Here is a 22733-nt window from a genome sequence, read left to right as displayed (position 1 = left end):
GCACTGCAGGTCTGAAGCTGGATTTCAAAGTTGTTAATCCTGAAAATTCCAGGGCACAGCTCTGCTCGCTTTCAGTGCAGGGTCTGCCTTTACAAGCAAACTGCTGAGGCACACTTAGTCATGGATCTAAGGACTTGTACTCCGCAGTGTTCCTGTTCCTTTCTTCGAGTCTCTTGTGCAGAGACACTAATGTAAAAAGTGTTGGTGTAGGAAAAGATCGGTTCTTCTCCGTGCACTGATACAGCATTAGGGTCCTAATTAGGGTCACCGCAACTGTCTTAGAACTGTGGGATTCCCAAGGTGTCAGGTGAATTTATTTGTGCAGTACATGCAGTGAGTGTAAACCTGGCGAATTTGTTCTTCCAATTAGCTCTGAGCGCCGAGTTCCTTTTTCCTGTGAAGTGTCCCTCGCCTTTCTAGCTCTTAGGGAGTAACAGCATAGATTGACTCTGAGTGGGCTATTATGTAGTGCAATTCAGATACAAAGATTGATTTCAAGCAGCAGTAACATCTTACTTTTTTTCTAAATGGAACAGGAAAATTAAACACGAGCAAATTCATTACCACGGATGGAACAGATGTCGGAGCTGTTGTCAGGTTGGACCAGAGAATCAGTTAGTTTTTTTTTCAAGTGTTATCATCAAAACAGAGCAGTGCATGTGCTTCGAGAAGGTATCTGAGAAACGCTATAGCAGACAATTATTGGATATTTGCCCCTGTCAGTTAGTGAATACTTAATGTTCTGAACAGTAAAAGTTTATGTTCCTCCTTTAATTTAAAAAAAAAAAAAAAAAAAAGCCTCCCCACCACGGGCAGCGTTCTTGTTTGCTGTGTCTGGATGTTCAGTGACTTCTCTTCAGGCTGTGCCACCACCCTCTGCCAAAGGCCTTTCAGCAGGCTTCTGGTGGAAAAGTAAGAGGAGATGGTACAAAATTCAAGGCTTTACGCCACTCTTCATAGTAAATCCTGAGCTCTGCTACTCTACTTTCAGAAACCCCAGCTGCTAACAGTTGAACAGCAATGCTTGGTCAGAAGACGTGGCTATCTGGACCGTCCTGGCTGGGCAGGAGGGTAACACATGCTCATAACTATTAAAAAGAAAAACAGTCAATAAGCGGCTGTGACGGAGATGCAGGGCAGCTGCCTTCAGTTCAGAGCACTGACTGCGGGAGGCTGTAGTTTTTGCTGTGGAGGCTTGGTTACCTAGGAAACCTGGTTTTAGCTGGATCTCTGCTCCAGTGGAGAGCCCATCTGTACCTGCTACTTCTTTGTTTTGAAACGGCTGTTTTACAGCGAAATACCTGACAGGAGTGTTTGCAGAGCTGGATTCTCGTGGTCCCGGGTGCTTGCGTCTAATGATGAGGCGATGATGGCATCGGGACTTCTGTGGCCGGATTGAAAACGTATTAATATTTCCGCTTAGTGAAGTGGGCCGCTGTCACAGAGCGGAGGCTGCTGTGGGTTGTTAAATCCTGGAATTGCATGCCTGGAGTTTGCAGAAAACTTTGTTCATTCTGATTTGCAGTTCAGCTCCAAGGCTCCAGCTGGTACATTAGGATAAACTGAAGCAGGTTCTCCTTCTGTAGTGAATAAACAGCCTCACTAGGCCTGTGAGCTTCCCTTTTTTGGGACATATGTAAACTTTTGATACTGGAGAACTTCTGGCGTCGGAAGGCAGTGATTTCAGGATTGTATTCAGGATCTCTAATTTGTTTAATTCCAGACCTTGCCTATCTCTTCACATCTGTCTTTTTGCTGTAGGCTTTTCATTTTGTCTTTTCTGAATACTCTGGAATTTTGAGGGTGGAGAAACCCTAATTTTTCCCTTAACCATATTCTTATTCCCTGTGCTTTATCTACTCCCGTTTCATAGCCTGTACATGTGGGCAGAGATGACAGGTCTGCTCCCTATTCTCTACAGTGTTCTCACAAACTGGAATTGGTCTTCTCACGGGTTACTGCCTAGTATGTAACAGTTGCATCAATAGTGACAGCATTTGAAGGTGATAGCGATTAGGCATCTTTAAATTGCTTAGAAATTTGAGATCATATTTAGACTTTTAAAATCCATGGACATTTCTTCCATTCTCAAATAATGCATCTTAAATCTGCTATGGTGGTTTTGGTAGTGGGTGGTGGCTGCTTAGGTGGCTTACTGGCCCAGGGCTGTTGAACTATGGTCTCCCTTTTTTGGTGTTCTTCCCTGACTAATTGAGACTCTGAGCAGCAGCCTGCTTCATGGAAGTGCTGCTTCAAATTGGGAAGAAAGGCAGATTTAACAAATTGAAGTTATGCCTATAAGAACTAAAGACCTGCCTGGCTTGACTCTCTTAGATGCAGCCAGCAATTAGTAGGTAATTAAGAACCTTTTAAAAATACCTTTATAAAATTCTAGCTTGACTTTGCAGGCCACCTAATTCAGATGCCATAAGTCACAAAACCCACTGATTTTAGAGCTGAGAGTACATTGAGAATCTCTTCCAGGCAGGCATCAGCTCAGGCATCAGTCCTGAGCAGGTATCATGCAGAAGAAAATATCTTTCTTATTGTTGCTTGCAGAAATTTCAAAATTAAGAAATTTCCATTTTCCAAGTGTATAGACACAATTGTTTATAATAGTCTGTGATGCTCTTTTAGCCAACCCTTTTGTTAATTCCTGCTATCACTATCTGATACTGGGTGGTTACAAGAGCTCTTGTTTTGCTTTAAGACAAGTCTGAACCAGATCTGTTGTCTTTGCTGCACAGCCCTAGATAACTGACACAAAAAAGTATCATATCACTCCATGTACCATCGCAGCAGCACTGAGATAGCAGGGCTGCAGCAAAGCCGTGTTGGTTTTCTGTTTTATTTTGTTTCGACTTCATGTAACAACAGGAGTGACAGTTTGGGGCTGACTCTGTGGTGCATCATGTTGGTGATGTATGAAGCAGAAAAGAGACAGGTGGTTTTTCCAGCCCCAAAACTCACTTGAGGATCTGGCAGGTAGAAAAATCTCCTGTGAACTCGCTAAGTTAACAAATGACTCGCCTTGAGCCTGAGCAGGTTTGGGAAGTCAGTAGAGGAGAGTAAACCTGGGATGTGAGAAGGCTGTCACTTACCTGCCCAGCACAGTATTTTGGCCAGTAAACCACATGTGAACTGATGTACTTTTGAGAAGTCAGCAGCTGGCATTTAGGTTGGTTGATATCAAGTTGTGAAAAAACATCTATATCTAAGTGACTTTTTGAGAATAGTTTTGCTTTTAATTTTATTTAATATGTATGTATATACTTTTTTCTCTTAGCTTTGATCAACTTGTTGAAGTTCCTCATGTCTAATGAGACTGTGTTGCTGGCCAAACACAACATCTTCACCCTTGCTCTTATGGTGCGTATAGAGAAAGCAAATCCTCTACTCTAAGCAATTTAATTCATTTAATTGAACCTTAGGAAAGAATCCTGTATTTCTGGTCTTCTAAAGAGATATTAGAACAAGGTAGAGGAGCTGAGGGATATCACTGTGATTATTTTTGCTAGGAAGAGGTTTGGGAAAGGGAGTGCCTGGAGTCGGTGTGGGGTCTGCTCATTGAAATAAACACACTTACGTGAGGAAAGGCTTAGTTTAATTTTCCAGACTTGATAATGTTTTCTCTTGTTGTGGGGGCCCTATGTACACAAAGTACATGGAACTTCTTTTTCCGGGCCCCAGTTATGGTAGTATTCAAGCTTCTTGTCTGTCTCTTCTGTACTAATAAGAAAGGAAATAGATGAACCAGTGAGGTAATATAATGTGTAATGGAACCAAGGGGTCTTTTTTTTTTTTTTTTTTTGAAGGCTCTGGACAGAGTTTGCATTGTTTATTTCTGCTGATTAGGTTTTGTGTAAATATACCTGTTGTAACTTAATTTCACTTCCTTATATAGGTTGTGAACCTGTTCAACATGTTCATCACTTACGGAGACACCTTTCTCCCCACTCCCAGCAGCTATGATGAGCTGTATTACGAAATCATTCGGATGCATCAGAATTTTGACAACCTTTATTCTATGGGTGAGTGCTCTCTGGCTGGTCAGGAACACTGTAGACCGGATGTGGGGGCTTGAGGGGGGTGTACGGAAGTTCTGTTCCTGTGTCAGGTGTTTTCTGTCTGCCTGTTGATGGTGTGGGTCTTAGTGAATAGATATGTTTTGTTTCAGTATGTCAGGTAAGGTAAGAACTGAGAAAGGGATAAACTTGTTAAAGGGATATGTTTTGTTTAGTCTGAAACCAGGCTTTTTATCAAAGGAATAGGCCTGTTACCTCTATAACAGCCACTGACTGTGATTGGAAATATATATTTCTTGGTGCAACTAGTTATGTGGGAGTTCATATTTCATGCATCTTTGTGTAGTTCAGTCAGTTTGTAGTTTGCATCTATTACATTTGGCAGCCTCAAGTGAGAGGGTGAGTGTAAGCTGCAGAACCAGTCAGCACTGGGAAGCACACATCACGAGCAAGAATTTGGAAAAGAATTTGAGAAATTTATGACAAGAAGCTGGCTGTGCTAGACAAATCACACTTAGTGCACTTATTGCTAAAACAAACCAAGAAAACAGCCCCCACAAACCTGCTTGCAATGACGAGCAAATCACTGGACTGAAGAATGTGCCTGCTGGCAAAACATGAAGAGGCTGCCATCCTTCAAACAGAGAAGCATGCTGGAATGCCACCAAGTGAAACCCAGCAGGAAAAAGAGGAACAAAGAATGCATAGAGGCATAATCAGGCAGTGTACACACAGGAGCCTGCTGCCGAGGGTAGCTGCAGCAGGTCTGGTGTAGTGCCTGCGTGCTTGAAGCTGTGAAGAAAAGAATATAGCTGCGTTCTTTGTTTGCTTTGTTCCAGAAGGACCTTTCTTCCCCAGGCCCCTTGCTGCCTTCTCAGCATGATCACCTAATGAACAACAGGAGTAATATAAGCATGTAAGGGGAGTTAAAGGGCAGAGGGAGGAGAGGCAGTTGGCCGCAGAACTGTGCTGACATGGGGAAGAATCCTCCTCATCAAAATAAGAGGAGCCAAATACTCCCTCCAGTTACAAGCAAAAAATGGACGCTTCTCTAGTATAAATTTTCTAGAGCTTTCATGCCTCATGCAAGGGCTCAGTTGCTCTTTTTGGTCTGCAGAGCAGATGAGATTTTTTTACTAACCTGTTGCCGACTCCCAAAAACTGTAGCTAGTGAGATGAGGTGGCTTTTACTAGTCAGCAATTTTTCAATCCCTTCTCCTGTGGAAGCTGAAGGAGAGTGGAATGGAAGAATAATGCACTCGGATACTTACTCAGTTGGGCTGCAGTAGGTCCATCTGACCTGTTGAAACAATTCATTTATCACCTGAATACGTTTTCTATCCTGCTGCATAGAGCAAACCCTTTGAATTGACAGTGTAGATACCTGAATGGAAACTCTCTCTGAATTCTTTACTTAAGATATTCAAGGACGGTACCTACTCTTTGACAGAATAACGTTACTCAGAGCTGACTCTTTTTTTTTTTTTTTTTTCCCCCTTCTGCAAATGCCAGGTAATGGGAGCATTAGAAAGTGAGAAGGAATCACTGTCTCTGGTTGATGCCAGCCACCGTTTCACCAGATGTCCTGACAACTTCCCTTGGCTTTGCCAGAGCATCTCACTTAGGCTACAGTCACCCTTCTATCCTTGTCTTGGGACATTTGTTAGCACAGAAGACAAAGCTATTTTGTCCTTTAGTTTTACTGTTAACAGATGTTGACGAAGCCTTCTGCTTTGGGAGTAGGGGGTGAAATCTTGTTGCCTTGACTTTTGTTTTCTGGTCTTGAATCTGAACTTTATCCAGGCTTGCAGAACTGAAAGCTGCTTTTCTGTAATAATAGGCATGAGTGTGCAGCCACCATGCTTATGGGTTCACTTCTAGAATCAGTGTTTCTAGATGATCCTGAATTAGGGTGAAGTGCCTTTCCTTCATCTGTAAGCGTAAAGGCGAGCCTTTCTTGTAGAATGTAACCCCAGAACCCCATGAATATACAGATTCATAAAATCCCTCCTATTTGGGCAATATGAAGGAAAAAAAAATCCAAATGTTTGCTCTGGACTCTGTTACTGTTTTGTTACTTACTAGAAGCTGTGCAGGTAACTGGCCCTCTAGAAACAGTACAGATTCTGACCTAAATAAATATTTTGGGGACTCTGGCAGCAAAGAATTGGATTCCCTGGAAGTTCTTCCTATTGCAGAATGCTTTCAGAACTGTTCCCCAGTCTGTCAGGGACCTCTGTGCCATAGAGTGACATACTGATTCCTACAGGGACCGTTTATCCCTAAGCTGATGTGTAGTCTCTCTCTGCAGTTCCAGATAAAGGAGGAGGTAGAGTCAATCACTATTTTTCTCCTCCAGCTCCTATTCACACAAGGTTCCATCGAGCTAGACTACAGCCCATGATTTACACCCGATTCAATAATGTGGGGAATAAAAGGTAGCATAGACTGGAATTCTGGCCCTAGTTCTGAGGGAAAGCAACTTTAACATGGGATGATGAAATTAGGAGGAACTAGATGTCTTTTGATTCCTTTCTCTTCTCTCCTCTCTGCTTCCTTTCTCCCAGTCATTTTGTTCTGCACACCTTTTCCATGTTCCTTAAATTTCTTAGGTTCAGTTTTGAAGGGAACTTCTACTTTGGATCACAAATCATCTCAAAGACAGCCTTTTTTCCTCATAGGTCTCTGGCTGCCATCTCATCAAAGTAGATTTTTGACATTTTGGATGAAAAAATGTTTCATTGCCCATTCAGTGCCAGCACTGTTAACTGTCTTTTTTGTTTCAGTTCTAAGACTTTCTACCAATGCTGGTCAATGGAAAGAGCCTGCAAGCAAGGTGACCCATGCATTAGTTAATATTAGGTAAGGAGTGGAAGTTAATAACCATTTTGGAGATTCTCGTGTCCTGTGTGACTGCGTTTTTTATCATGACACTTTCACATTTGTTGTATTGAATTTGGTTTTGAATTTGTTTGCTTTGTTAGCCTAAATTGCTACTCTAAACAAGGCCAACTGGGGATAAAGATGGGGTCACGAGGATTTGTTTGTCCTTTTTCTAATGATTCTTAGTTCTTCTGTAGATGGAGTGCTTTCAAAGCATGGCACAAGCTGTAATGAATTAATCCTCACAGCATCCTTGGGAGAAATTGTACTGTAGGGAACAATGCTCTGCTGGCAGGGCAATTGTGGGCCTAACGGATTTCTTTCTCTGTTGCGTGATTCTGTTGCAATTCTGTAAAGCTACGAAGGAGACTATAAGCCTGCAGTAATAAGCATATTCCAGGCCTCTTTTAAACATTGCAAGATTTTAATGCATGTTTAAAACTGATTATTTAAAGACATTTCAGTATTCTCTTAAGCCTCTTCCTACTGTTCAAGGGCAGAAGTTATGCTCTGCTTATGAGGCTAGAGAATTTTTTTTTTTTTTGTACTGGATTCTTTCATGGTACTAGGACTGATGAGGGTGGAGGATGGAGTACTGGGATCATGAATCGGATTCAGTTTGATTGGAAAATGGAAAAAACATTGAGAGAGAGAATTTACTCTTTAGCTCTGACTTGTAAGCTGACCATAAAAGAGATGAGTATTTATACTGATAAAGGCTGTCCATTGCTACCCCATTCACTTCACAGGTCCTCTTTCTGAGAGGCACGATGTCTTTCTATGAAACAGCAGGTAGCTTACTACTACGTACCCTGCTCAGGCTTGTCGTTTTCCTTCCTGCGAAAGACTTTGCAGGGTAAACTCTCTGAGGGCATCTTTCAAGTCAATATACATTTTATGTGTCTATAAACCACCTTAAAGGTTCCCTTAGTAGGTCTGTAGGCTTTATAACCTCTTGTATGGTTCCAGAAGATTTATTTTGTTCCTATCCTTGTTTTTATGTCTGTTTACAAAAAAATAAATGAGTGCTCGTGGGCAGATAACGCTGCCTGTGTGAAGCAGCAGAACAGATAGCTGTTGGCAAAGTAACATCATTTAAAGTGACACAAAGTGTCTGCCCTGGGAATTATCTGTATATCCAGGGAGAGAAGCCTAAACTGGGAAGAGAGGCAACTGGTCACCAAGGATTTGTGCTGACTTCTGGTTTACGTAAGCGAGATTTTGCTTTCCCTTATTGGCTGCTGGTTTTAACAGCTGTTTTTATGAAGATCAATACGCAACTCTAGATGAGATAAGCCAAACAACTGGCACCAAGATACCACTCCCAGGACAGGCTGCATTGGACCTATTCAGTGCATAGTGCTATCTGGAACCAGTGAAAACGCAACATGTTTCTGTTCTAGACTTTTGATAGTTTCTCTGCTCTGCCCAACTGCTCGTGAACGTTGAACTTTCACTAGGCTTGGTAATTTTCATGAATGACTGCTTTTCGCTCAGTAAAATTAGTTAAGGTGTAAATTAGAGATGATTGAAGGCCTAGAGAGAGATTAGACTTTAGAGGACTTAGTCTGTTTGACTTACCCCTTGTTTTTGAAGAGGAGAGGGGATATTTCATCTCCTTGTTTGTTTTCTTATTGTGATGACACTATTACATGTGAAGGGTTCTTCAATCTAGTAGATTTCAGAGCAGCCAGTTGGAGGATGGCCAGATTCAAAGGTACTGTACTTCTGCTAATGGTGAAGGTGATTGAAGCATCACACTGTGTAATGCTGATTAGGGCTAGATGCTTTTTTGGGAGGACATGCTTTAGAAAGATGAAAATAATGGTCTCAGTACAGGGAAATTGGATGAAGTCAGGGGCCTGTGATGACATAATAGTCCTTTCTGGCCTTAAGACTCTGAATTTAGACCTTTGGAAGTTTCAGGTCATGCAGCAGAAAAGGAGGAGAGAGAGTTCCTCCAGGAATGCTCCCAGCCTTCTAAGGCTTTCTGCAGTCTGTTAGGAAAGACTCTTTTGTCCTTTTCCGTTAGCTGTTCCACTTCTGCTGCAGTGACTGTAGGAAGAGTTGATGCTAGGGTGACATGTTACCTTCCGGGCTTAGACCAGGAACATAAAAATGGAGCTGTGCACGCACATTTGTCAGTCTGGTATGTTGTAGCACCTGCATGATTCTGTGCAAGCCCAAATCCCCCAATAGAAATGAGGAGAGGATGCTTGAAAAGTCTTAGAGCTGTCCAGCTGATGACTTTGTTAGAGAAACAAAATATGCTAATGCATGACAATATTATCCTAAGATGTATTTGCCATATGCACTGGTAAGGACATATTGACATGAACCTGTCTTAGCTCCCCCACTGCCTGGATTGCCTGTTGATCATGCCTTTTACCCTCATAGGGTTACCTTAGTGTACCGTTTCTTATCTGGATGTCTTTGCCATGAGGGGAGTGAGTTTAGAGAAATCATCTTACCTTGGATTTTTCCCTCAGCTCCATCATTCTTGAAATTTTTTATGAGCAAGGATAGCCTGTTTCTTTGCTGTATTGGTGTCAGTCATTCAGCAGTTGGTTTTGTTCATATTTCCATCTGTAACAGGGATGTTGAGGAGACTCATAAAAACAGAGGCCTATTTTGTCTCTGCAGTGTTGGGTTTGAGAGGTCATCTAATTCATTCCTCTGTACCGAAGAAGAATGAGAAATACCTGGAGGATCACTGACACATTCTTGTCTAATATCAACCAAAGGGAGATTTCACTTTTGTTGGGTGTCTTATTGTGGTGTTAGCTATCTTCTGTAGTGGGACCCTGTTCCCCAGCATGCAGTCTAATGGGTTTTGTTGTTGATTTAACTTACCTGATTTTTTTCTAGTCTGTACTCCAGTGAAAAGACGAGCAATCATGAATGCTCTTTCCATTTAAAAAAAAGTTTTAAGTATTGAGAGAGTTGTGTTCCTACCCTCCCTCCATACCTCTCCTTCTAAGAGACAATTCAACATTTCTTACGACTTAAAATGGAAATTTGAAGAAGGCAGGATAGTAATGGTCTTACCTAGCTGAAATCCTTCACACCCTGCTGGAATTCATGATTCCCTACTACTATCCTATCCCATGATGGTGGTTACAACTCCTCTCCATGGATTTGTCTGTGCACTATGCATAAATAACTGAGGTATGATGGACTGCCAGGTACGATTGTAGCACTGATTGGTTGAAATAAGCTCTAGCAGTTAGTGGTTTGAAAATTCACCTTCTCACCTATGAGGAAATAAGCAACTTCTGAGACGAGTAATTTTTTGAAGCTAATGAGCCTCTTTAAGATAACATTGTGCAGATTTGCATTTGATGAGAATTTTATTAACACAGAGTTCAAAGGGGCATCTTCTGATTGCTTACTCAGTAAGGAAGGTGGCATCTGAATCATTGTATTCTTTTAATAGACTTTTCTCCTGATCAGTAATTTTTTCAAGGTGAATGAATAATTAACCCAATGATTAATAGACTGAATTTCCCCGTTATCTGAAATTCAGTCACATCATCATTTTTAAAGTAACTTTATTTTTGCTCATTGAAACATTTTTAACAATCAGAGGGTAAGTTTGTAGTATGGAACTAGGTAATGGATTTTTCTGAAGCGTGTTTTATGTGCTGTTGTAGCACACGCTGCAGTCCTTGCTTGGGTGCTTTCATTCACTCTTCTATCTTGCAGCTACTTTTGTTCCACATGAACGTTCCTGTGCGATATTCTTTGTACGGGAGGCACTGACTTCTCCCAAGGCTGCTTTTGGGATCGTAAAGGAGAGACTGGGGATTTGGGAGGAGCACTTAAAGCATCGCATGGACGTATATAAAATGGTTATGTTTGCTGCCAGTCTGGGCAGGAGAACTCTGTGGGAACACTTATGGGTTTTACTTAGGTGAAAGAAGGCCAAATTGGACTGTGCTCACTTGTAGGATATGTGGCATCGCTGTTCCGAAGCTATCGCGCATGTTAAATTCCCAACTCTATAGAGAGCTATATTTATTGAAAGCCTGATAGAGGAGGAGGCTCTGTTCAGAGATTTGTTAGAAAGTGAGCAGCTGCAAGCAGTCCGCATAGTCCCTTCCGCATGTTTCTGTTTTCTAGCAAGGAATTTGGCATCTGTTCTTGGGGAGAGAAGAGCTAAATGCTGCTGACCTAGCCATGTTGGAATGGATAGCTGCAGTGTTTGTTTAGGATACATAAAAGGTGACCCGCTTATAGATATGTGCATCCATATAGAGTGAATGCCTATGGAATACACTCAGTGAGTGTCTTTAAAAAAAACAAAAACAAAACAAAAAAACCTTCTTTATATGAGTAGAGAATGAAAAAGGGGGGGCAAGCCATTTGCTATGAAAGTAAACAGTCAAGGGAATACATTAATATTTATATCTATACATGTGTATAGGGGGGGGTGTATGTTTTTTATATATATATATATACACACACATATACGTACACACACACATGCACTCAACTTGCCTTTGACACTGGGCTAATCCAAAGTGGTAGCTTGGCAATTGAAAGAACCAAGACGCTTGCTTGTTTGCAGTTCCTTTATGGAATAAACCACAACTGTTATTTAAGGATGCTCGGTTGTTCCTTCTATTGTAGTAGCTGTCAGCAGCACTCTTGTGCTGCGTGAATGTATAAAAGCCAAGATCAATATAGATGGTGCAAAATTGCTTGACTCGGGCCCTTCAGTGCTGACCGGCAGAGGGTGCTCAGACATTCAGGTTAGCCCAGTTTAATCCTGAGTTTGTTTGCTATTGATTCTTAAACCCAATTGTGAAAGCTCCTAGTGGTAGAATAACAACTCCATTAAACTGTGCACTGAGGTATGTTTAATGGTAATGACCTCTGACATGCTGTCACTGCTAATCAGCCTGACTGAACTCAGATCACAGCCTAGTACAAGACGCTCAACAAATTAAAATACGTTTATGAGTTTTTCTTTGGGTTTTGTTGCATTTTTTTATTGGTTCTTTAAAATCCTAACCTAATTTTGCCAAGATTGAGGATCGAGTTGTTGCTAGAATGCTGTCATATAAGAAAACATTCAAGCCTTATTCATTCAGATTATCTGCAGAATTAATTCACCTCACTTTTCAATTGAAAGCCTGAAAACATTATGAAGCTTAAAAACTATCTGGAAGATAAGGATTCTGGTTTGGTTCTCAGTCTTTTCTAGTGATCATTGAAGGAGCAAAGTTAATATACCCTGCTTGTCATTTCATGTGTTTTTTTTTTTTTTTTTTTACATAGGGGCTTTGGCATGATAAAACAGTTCCTTAAATACCACAGTAGTTATGGTGGAGCTTGGTTACTCAGAGTTCTTCTGCTACTACTGCTTGTTTCTCATTTGACCTTGCAATATGCTGGTAGAGGAAACTTTAGAGTGGCCAGCAGCAACACATTTTTAACACGAACAGGTTCTGGCATTAGCTGGCATCTGAACTAAGGAAGTAGGTAGATTCAATGGGGAGGACCTTGCTTATAGGCTCTTGTGACCCACAACTGCTTAGAAGGATAACAAAGAGAAAGAATTAAGCATCGCTATCTCAAGGTGAATTGTTCCATCTTTTCATGGCACCCCATCTGTGCTTTCAGTATTCTTATTAGGTTTTTAGGGTTTCTCTCTTGTTAAACTTCACATTTCATTTTAGATTATCTGATTTCTTTATGAAACAGCAGTGTTGGCTTTCAGTTATTGCTCTTTATTTACTAGCTGATTCATCCTGTTGTGTTTCTCTTACAGTGCACTAGCCCATTTCATTCCACAATTTTTTTTCATTCTTTCTCATTCATGTAGTGGCATAATTAAATGTTGTCTCTGCCGCTGGCCCAAATCCAGAGAGCAAATCTGTTAGTTGAGTGACATTATACAGACTGGTTCCACTAACCATAGCAGCATGGTTCAACTGGTCAGGTACATCCCAGGTCACTTCCCCCTTTTTGCCAATAACTTTTTTTCCACTTTAGTCACTGCTGCCTAGGAGGTGATTCTGACAGCGTCAACCTTGTTTTCTCTTTTTATGCTGGCTTAATGCACTCTCTTCTTTCTTCTTCTTCTTTTTTTTTTTTTTTTTTGAAGTGACTTTTTGGGAGGATTAGTTCTTCTGTATGTTTGTGGTGGCTTAGGGTGTATAGAGCTGATGCTCATTGTGAGCAAACGTATTTATAAGGCAAAGGAATGCCTCTGTCTGAGGTGATGTAGTCATGGCTGTCCCTCTTCAATACGCTTGAAAGCCATGCTGCAACAGTCTCTCTCCGAAAACTTTATCCACAAAGTAGTCAGAGCCTGTTGGATTGGGGTGGGAATGAACTCAAAGTGGAAGTGATTTGTTCCCAGAATGGCAGCCTAGCTTAACTGGCTTTCTTAACTTCCTTCCAATGTCTGTAACTGCCTCAGCTGCTTTCATCTCCTCTCCTCATGTGAGCAAGTTGATAGGTTGGCCTGTTAAGGAACTCACCAAAGGATCCACCTTTCTATTTTATCTGCTCTATAAGGATTGGCTATAGAGGTGAGCTGTCTGCTCAGGAGAGGTTTATTTACTAGGCAGAAGGGAAAACCTCTTGCTGTGCAGGGTTGCTGTTTGGCAATGTCTTCCTAGGTTCAGCCAATATCTTATTTGTGTGATTGTCAGAGGGTGAGGCGCTATCTGCGAAGATTACCCACTTGTGAACCTTTGGTTTTCTTGCTGTTTTGTTGGAAATATTTATTCCTTGAGATCCAAACATTTTGAGAAGTTAGCTAGGATCCCTGGGCTACTTAGCAAAGTTTACTGAGAAATGTTACCTGCATTACTGAGGAATTGCTACCCAGATTTCATCTAGTCAGTATTACATGGGACTGCTCTGTGAACGGGGGAATTCATGGCTGCAGATCCCTTGTTTACTGGATTCATGAGTGCAGGCTCTGGGCCTGCAAGATAGGGTTAGTTAAGCTGCTAGTTAATTTTTCTTTATATCTCTGTATTCAGTTTTGGAAATAATATTTGGTGCAAAGTTTCAGCTTTGGTGCTAGTGAATTCACGGTCTGGAGCTTTGGCAGAAAAGTCAGTAGAGTAGGAAAGGCAAAGGTATTCCTCAGTGTGGTGATTGTGGTCTCCTGTTTGATTTACGTGAGTGAATTTGACCTGTCTAGTCTGAAGAAGTGTGACACCAGGCAAGAAATTTTTTCTTAGTTGCCAAATACCTGTCTCTGCAGAAACATAAAAATAGTGGAGAAGTATACGTTAGCATTGGCAGTGGTTTTGGTTTAATTAGGAGATGGATGTAGTCTATATTTATCAGTCAAAATTGTTTCTTTCCTGACTGGTTTGCAGATGTTTTAGTCTCGAATTCCCTTGCCAGGCACAGGCGAGATATGTATGAGCTCAATAATACATTAAAGCATATGCTGCAAAGCTAGGATGCATTTTTGTAAACATCTCGTGATTTTTGTTGCAGCACAAAAACAAAAGGTCTATTTGTTTCTAATCTTGAATAGCTGTATTGTTTCTTTCTGTTGACCAAAACAATTTTAACTATTTCCCTGGTATGGTGGCTGGCCTGAGTTTAATTCCTAATTGATAGATTTCAGTCTTACAGCAGACATCTTTGGCAGTCCTAACACACTGAAGAAGCAGGAAATGAAAGGCCTCTGAAACCAGCCTCTCTTGGCCCCAAGAACTGGCCCTACTGGAGCAAGACTGAAGCACAGTTTGAAACAGCTGTTTGTAACTTGTCAACATTTTGCCCATGCTGTTCTTATTCTTTGAGTAAATATAAGGGACTCTGATTTCCAGTGGTCTCAAACCTAGCTTTCAAAATTTGCTTTAATGGAGAGAGAACATTAAGCTGCTTTCTTCATGACCCAAACAATGTAAAAATCATTGTGAACTTGAATAACACCTTTATCCCTTGAAAAATGATGCAGAGTAATGCTGCTTTGCTCTTTCTGTTTAAAGGAAATCTGTTGCTCACAGCAGCAGCCGGAATTATTACTCCCTCTGAAGGTCTGGGCTGTGGGATGTAGGCATATAAGAAAAGCCTTTCAAAATCCAGTAACGTGTTTTTCTTATTATCTTATACTGGTGGGGGGTCTAAAATTTGGTTTTGCTCTAGAAATGTAAATGCCCTATTCTCCTAATTCTTCCTTTAGGACTAAATTGACAAAGTACCAGCTCATTAAGTACATCTGCTCATTAAGGTAATGAAGTGCCTACCTTATCTTGAACTGAAAGCAGGGATAATAGATGGTTCGCCTGACCGCAGAACTGCAATCCGTTTGAAGATTACACCAAAACCTGGAGCTCAGTTCCCAGGGAACTGTGAGAGGGGAGCGTCTTGTTTATAAGGCTTTGCTCATTAAAAGAAAACATGCATCCTAGCTTTAAAATGCTTGTTCTTTAGGAGTTCTTCCTAGTGAAGGCAGAGAAGGATGTCTCATCCTGTCAGCACAGGGGCTGGCTTCACAACGGTCAGTAAATATCAGGTAGTATAGCGAAGACTGAAGTGAAACTAAAATGCTGCCTGGAGAAAAAAGGGAACTCAAGACAGTCATGATTTTCTGCTGAAATGTGAAAATATTTTGGGCTCAGATGTCTTCATCTCTAACTAGAGACCATAAGAAACCTCAGAGGTTCAGTTGGACTGAGTTATATTGGCTGAAATGCCAGGGTATTTGGGAGAGAGAAAGCCCCTGTTTGGGAATCCTAGAATGTGAGCTTCAGTTGTTGTTTTTTATTCTTTAAAATTTTTCTAAATCTTGTAGCTAAATATGATTGAGTAATGCCTCTGAGGTAGCAATATTTGTGTTGGCTCTGAGGCCAGGTTTTCATTGCTCCTTTCAAGGGAAGCTAACTGTGACGGTTCAGTAGTCAAAAAATGCCCATATGGTTGGCTGGTTCTCAGCTGTCCAAGCCAACCAGAAAGAAGTTAGTGATCTCATGAAGAATTCCTCATCTGTGAGGAGTGTAATATTTTAATATCTCAGACTAATAAGGATTTAGTTGAAGGATGTTACTCTGGATGGCGAAACTGCTCTGATGTGCTTCCTCAGACTGTACTTCTATGATCTCTTTGAAGCTGGTGTAAACTGATGCTGTTGTTGAACAGGAGGTTTCACCTGCCACTTGTTCCTGTGTCTTTTCCTTATGTGAGCAGCAGCCTGCATGTACAGAGATGCACGTAATGAAGGGGAGACTGGGGACCTGACCCAGGAGGTAACTAACTGGGCAGAAAAAAGAACAAAAAGTTTGTTTTAGCCTGGGTCAGTTCCCTAGCCTGGTTCATCACGTGCAGATATGTGAAAGCTGATATGTCAGCCCCGTAGAAGGGATGGGTACAAGCACCTGGGAAATAGGGAGAGCAGGACTTTCTTGGCACCGTTGATAGTTTATACCAGTTTTAGTCTAATATGCTGCAAAGTGTGTGTGTGTTTTTTTTAAAGTATTATATAATATATTCATTGTCATCAGTTCACGGAGGTAACTCTGCATGGCTGTGAACAGTTGTCATCTTGTTTGTGTTGGTGTGCTATAGGGTGTTTTTTGTAAACTGTTCTTGCCATTAAGAGAAATACCAACATAACTGTTGCCTAAAGTTTCAGTTTGGGGACTGGGCTTGAGACAATACTGCCAAGAGCCCAGGAAATCAGAACTTGGGTGCTATTCAGCAAGTGTCCTGAGCAGAAGACTGCTGATGCATTGAGGGGACCTCACTGCATTGGACTCCTGTTTGATAGGATATAAAAACATCCCTTCAAATGTGTTTTTATTTTGAGGCTGACTGAAAGTGGAGTGACCTGAGAGCTCCTTTGGCAGTTTTGTTGCCTGACTTTGCTAGAAGACTAAGTGAAAGCCCAAAAGCTTTGTCATGTTGTTGCTTTAGTGATTAATTAGACTATCACTTTGTGTGTTAATTACAGTGACATTTTTCTTCTCATTAGTTGGATTATGGAAAGTTTCTGAGTCTGTGTAGGATGGGAAGTAAGACAGCCTCTGTGGCCAAGGGAAAGATTTCAAACTTTACAGAGCCTTGAATTTCAAGGAAGGCTTTGGATACTGTGGGAAAAAATGCTCCTATCCACTATAAAAGACATAGCTGGTGTGCACTTTGAGGGTGAGATAAATGCTGTTGTTCTAAACAGACAAGTACCAGTGGTGTTGCCCAGACTTTAGAGGAGAAACTTTAAACTGAACCCTTCTTCCAGAAGGTTGTACATTGCACTAATTAATGTAAAGCTCTTGCTGCTGACAGAGGAATGTGAATATGATATACTTGATGTGATGCCCTTCATGGGGTGTCTCAAAAGGCTTAACAGTGAGCCTCTTAAGCAAGGCAGCGAACGTGTTCAAAGTCCCATTGCTCTTATTTATACATTTAAAAATAAATATTTAATGTCCTCCTTATAATTGTGCAACACAATTGGTTTGCTTTAGAATCTGGACTGTACATTAACTTTTTATGATTAGCCTGTTCTGAGGCAGACGGTCCCTTCTAAATGCAGAATGCATTAGGTCTCCCAATTCCTTTGTTCATTAGCATTTGAAAGCTGTGGTTGCTTTGAGGCTAGCCCATGTGTGATATCTTGAGCTGCTTGTTGAGGAAGCAGAGACAGACTGTGCAGTTCTCACTGGGTAACGCCTGTTTTTCTTCCTTGTTTGGCAGCTTCTACTCTTAGCACAAACTTTTGTCAGAAATGGAGAGCCACAAAACACGGAAGAACTGCTACAAGATCTTAAGGTTGGCCAGGAATTAAAATAAGAGGGAATAGTCACAGGTTGCAGTAAGGGAGATTCTTCCCAAATTCTTCCCAGTCAGAGTGATCAAATGCTGGAACAGGTTGCCCAGGGAGGTTGTGCAATTTCTATCCTTGGAGGTACTCGAAACTTGCCCGGACGAAGCCATGAGAAACCTTGCCTAAAATCATCTCTGTGTTGTGTAGATGATTGAACTACGTAACCTCCAAAGGTTGCTTTTAACCTAAACCGTTCTCTGGTCCTATGATCCTGTCATTAATATAATTTTAGCCTTACCCTAAGAATGTATGGAAGTTTGGAGTTATGAAGAGCAGTTTCTTCTCTGCATAAACAAATGGTAGAAGAAGCAAGCCTTTTTGAGTGCTTTGTGCTATATGTTAACTCTTGGTCCAACTGTTAAAGGTGCTGAGCAGAACACTTCTCATTTAAATAAATGGGGGCATGTGGTGCTCAGCATCTTTTTCTGTGTTTTTTTTTTTTTTCTTTTTCCTTTCTCTCAGTAAAGGGTAAAAACTAGAGGACTTAACAGTATGCATTGCTGCAGATGCCCAGTATTATCTACCGTCTGAGAACTTGGTCAGGAAATTGGATCCTGCTGGTGAGATCCATCTATGCAACTCAGTCATTTGTGAGATGAAACTATTCTCAGTATGATTAATACTGTGGTTGATGATGGGGACAGAAAGCGCTTCTTTGAATAAAGCCTATAATGGCAAATTCCCCCATGTGTATGTTTAAAGGAAGAGTCTATGGTTATATGAAATTGAGGGCATTTAAGAGGCGGTTAATGACAAGTGAAAATAATAGCTAAGGTAGATTAATTGTTAAATGAATTGTGCCTGCACTTGCTGTCATTTTAATGTGTTACCAGTCTAATTATAAGTATGATGTTATATAGCAGGAAGGCATCAGGAAACAATATTGTGCACATAGGTTCAGGCCTGAGGAATTTAAAGGCTTAGCCATCAGGAGATTTTCTCGAGTATAGCCATCTTTTAACTGTGTGTGTGTGTGTGGTTGGTGTTTTTTCCCCCCCCCCCCCCCCCCCCTCCCCTGAAGTACCAAACCAGTATTTTGGTTAGTTTTGCTTTTATTAATTCTTCCCTTCACCCCTGCCCCTGTCCTCTTGATGATGCAGCAAAGCAGGATTTAATCATAATAAGCTTAATCTGGGTTTTGTTTTAATTGGCTTCTGGATGAGGCGATAATATCTGAATTTGATATGGAACACAGCTTATGGATATATATATATATATATATATATATATATATATATATATTTTTATTGCACTTTATCTCCAGGACTATTTAGCTTTGATTTGGCATGGAACTACTTTACGTTCAAGCCTTCAATCTGAGTTGAGCGTAAGGGAAATTATCAGGATGGAAGAGGACTGAGAGCAGCCAGGCATAGGTCTCATCCTGTCATTATTCTGTTGTTGGCAGCACAGCTCAACAGCCAGCAAAAATCTGTCTTTTGAATTGGTTCTGCGTGCCACTGGGGCAGGAAGACACTGGTAGAAGCTATATGTCCCTAGCACTCTTTTTTTCACATATGGCCTGAAGTCTCAGTTGAATTCAGTTTCTAGATAAAGTCAAATTTCACCACATATCTCTGGATAAAGTCCCTGTTAGGACTTAGTTTGCAGAGGCTCGGTATGGCTCCCAGGGCCCCCCCCCCCCCTTTTTTTTTTTTTCTGACTGATTAAAAATTTTTTTTAATTAAGAGTGTGTTTGGAGGGGAAGCAGCTTGGGTCCAAGGGCACCTAGAGAATGAGCTTTGATTGCTCTCAGCCTGCTTATCTTCAGGATCCAAATGGTTGATTCGAGCAGAACGATAATACCCTCTACACAATGAGACAAGAAGATACTCAACAGAGAAGGCCTCTCCTAGGAGAACACGAGAACCTCAAATTCGTGTTCTAGAAAGATGAACTTGGATGGGAACAGGTGCAGCAGCAACCAACAAGAATCATGATTTTCATAGAACGCACACACTTTAGGTGAGTGAGAACTAATGGCTGCTAGTGTAATGGGAACAAGCAAGGTGGAACAGCTTCTGATGGTTACTTGACAAAGTCATGTGAACAGGTGGGCATGGAGAATCACGAACAAATAAAAGCTGGAAGTAAACACTGAGAGCACTGAAGGTGTGGGATAGTCTTGTGATCAGCTAGAAAACAAAATCTAAACTGCTCTGGTACCATTTAAAACTAGTTAGGGAAGGGTTATCTTGTAGTTGATTGTATGGGAGAACAGAGAGCCAGAAAATCCCAGGCCTGCCCCAGCAGGAGCCCAGATGAGGGATGCCTGCTGAGGTTCTTGGTAAGCCAGGCTAGACCCCCCCCCCCCAGTAGCAGTGTTATCAGTTCCAAGGCAATTCCAAGAGGGGTCAAACTGTAAAGGCTAGTCAGTGGAATCAGACATGATTCAGTAGGCTGGTAAAATACCGTCGCGAGTTTTTCTAAAGTATAAAGCTTATACAAACTTGTATCTTTTTGTAAGTTATTTTCTTCCTGCATCAGTGCTTTGGAGCCCAGTAGGGTTAATAGACCAGACAGTTTTAAAAGATGGATGCTACTTCCTCCTGTCAGTCAAGGATCACTTCTCCACCAAGGAAAGGCAGTAAATGTCTTCTGTAAAATTCAGGGGCTGGCTAACAAATTGCAGTTTAGAATACATTACAAATGATGAATGTGATCTCCTTAAAGGGAAATCTATTCGTTTGACTTAGTGCTCTCACGATTAATTGCTTGCCAGATTAAATTGCTCCATAAAAAGCACACTACTTTATTCGATCTCTTCATGATGAGATTAGCTAGCCCGTGCTGGTTCTTTGTATGTTAATTACAATGGTGTTTTTTTTCTTCAATTTAATTATTAAATTGTTTAGCACAGTATGCTTTCTCCTAGCCTCAGGAAAAATGTCTATATTTTTCTTTTGACCACTACTTTATAATTGTACTGCCTTTTTTTTTAAACTAGATTTCCTTTACAGAAGTATCACACGCAAAAATAGGAATCATACTAGCTGGACACCGGTTCACCATGCAGCAGTCTAGAGCAAGGAATGAGGAATATCTGAATTAACTCTAACTTTCCATCATAGCTTTATCAATCAAACAGGCTTCAGCACCCTGGATAAATTCCTAGCTTTCTGCTTCTGTTGGAAATGTCTGGGAAAGTGTAAAGCTCGCTAGTGGGCAAGGTGTTTGCTTTTTGCCCCACCTGAAAAATTAACGCTCTCGTTCTTCAGTATTCCCTATTTTGGTGAATCTTCAAGCAGACTTGGAGGGAAGCACCTTGCAGGTTTTTTGCCTCTTGGAGGCCTTCTTTGCAGTCGCTGGCCATACCCAAAAGAGCCTTTTTTCTGAAGACGTACAAGATGGAAACTCAAGAAGCTAAATAAACAGCATCAGAATTACGGTAACAGCCTTAAATTTGAAGAAGGCCAACAGGAAACAATTCAAGTAAAGTTTCAGATAGTTATTTTAATTTCTCTTATGAAGATTGGCCTAGCCTCTAGGAGATGCTAGTTCATTCTCCCTTAATTATGAAAGATGGCATCGCCAGAGTCTTCCAGCCTGCCTTAAAGCTAACTACTTGTTAAAGCAACCACCCTGCATGTGCATATACAAAATAACCCCTATCCTTTTGCAACACTAAGCTTGTGAATTTACATACGACCTAATGTTCCCACAGCAACGTTACCGTACCTCAGTGGTACAGTTATCGGTTGTTTTTTAACTGTCTGTGCTGCTATACCTCTCTAGATGCAATATTTAACATGGTCTAGTCAAAATGTTAGTTGAGGTATTTAAAATCCCTCACTTATCCACCACAACATCTATTTTTGATTGCTTCTCAACTTTTTCCCCCCCCCAGTAAGTAGAGTATTCTTCTACTGGAATTCATCCCCAGAGAACAAGGATGTGTTAATTAACAAGTATTAATTAACCTATTTTTTTTTTTTATTCACCATGTATTTAGAATTTAGACAATTCAGAAAGGTAGAGCATGATGAAGAAAGGCTCGGAAGGGGACAGTGAGGCTGACTGAATGTATGGAAACAAGCGTGTTACAAAGAGCATCTATATACACTATAGGTCTTCAGTCTGGAAGAGATGACAGAGAATAAAAGTCTGTAAAATGCTAAGTATCATGGAGAAGATGAAGAGGAGCCTCAAAAAGATGTGGACATCGAAAGATCAGATAACAAGTTCAAACCAGGGAGATACTGCTTCATGCAAACTGTAGTTAAGCTGTGGAATACCTATAGGTTATTTGTACAATCGTTGCTTGAAATTCACATCAGAGGAAGAAAACCCCATGATGGGTTGCTGGTCATATAGATACCGCCTCCACCTCAGGTGTCATCTGGAACTGCATGTGGCTTGAAGTAAGAGCTGTTTCTGAGGCAGTATCACTTTATACTTGCCCTGTTTTTGTACTGTTCCCTAAGTTTCCATTTCTAGCCACTTTCAAAGTCAGGACACTGAGTTGGCCTTTGTTACCTGACTCAATAAGACAATTTTTGTTTACGTAAATTTTGTCTCTGTCAGCAACTTCTCAGGAATCAGCTATTTACTTTCAAAGCCTTTACCAAGGGCAAGGCAACATGCCAGCATCCCCACCCTGCTGCTTTCTGGTTGAAGGATTAAATCTTATAATCCCAGGTCTGGGTTATGCATGTAGCTTGTTAAATTTCTGATTATTTTTCACTTAAGAAGGTGGAAATCCCGTGTTAGATGTCTATAAGCTGACCCACATCAACTTTGCGTTCAGCAGAGAAGGCCTCCAAGCCTTCCTGTGGCTTCCTGCTGCTTCTTGTGTATGCATAGGAAACATTGTCCTTGGTAATTTAGAGGAGGAATGTCCAGAGAAAGGCTACATTTCCCTATAAGCTGGGTCTCCTGTCCTGCAGCTTTTTGCTCAGTTCTGGGAATGGCAGAAAGCTGTGTCGCTTGCTAGAGCAGTGATGGGGAGAAGAGTGGATGCAGAATGATTAACCATGGAAGATTGTTCTTCCCTCATGACTTTAGAACCTCAGCCATTATCT

At 41.1% G+C, this 22733-nt stretch overlaps 1 protein-coding gene across 4 annotated transcripts in view; it reads left to right on the top strand.

The window, feature by feature from the left end:
- The window catches only part of ARMH3 (armadillo like helical domain containing 3), a 131743-nt gene that overhangs the window by 54701 nt on the left and 54309 nt on the right, over positions 1-22733 (top strand). For all 4 annotated transcript variants that reach the window (XR_011142127.1, XM_068949846.1, XM_068949847.1 and 1 more), the window contains 3 exons: positions 3287-3369; positions 3905-4031; positions 6812-6887. Coding sequence is in view for 3 of the 4 variants with exons in the window: in XM_068949846.1 (XP_068805947.1) it covers positions 3287-3369; positions 3905-4031; positions 6812-6887 (286 nt within the window). In the remaining variant the exon portion in view is untranslated. The remainder of the gene's footprint in view (positions 1-3286; positions 3370-3904; positions 4032-6811; positions 6888-22733) is intronic.

Source organism: Struthio camelus, chromosome 7 (assembly GCF_040807025.1).
Source record: "Struthio camelus isolate bStrCam1 chromosome 7, bStrCam1.hap1, whole genome shotgun sequence".
Lineage (NCBI taxonomy): Eukaryota > Metazoa > Chordata > Aves > Struthioniformes > Struthionidae > Struthio > Struthio camelus.
The sequence above is the reverse complement of the archived record's forward strand: the minus strand, read 5'-3'. Positions and strand labels throughout refer to the sequence as shown.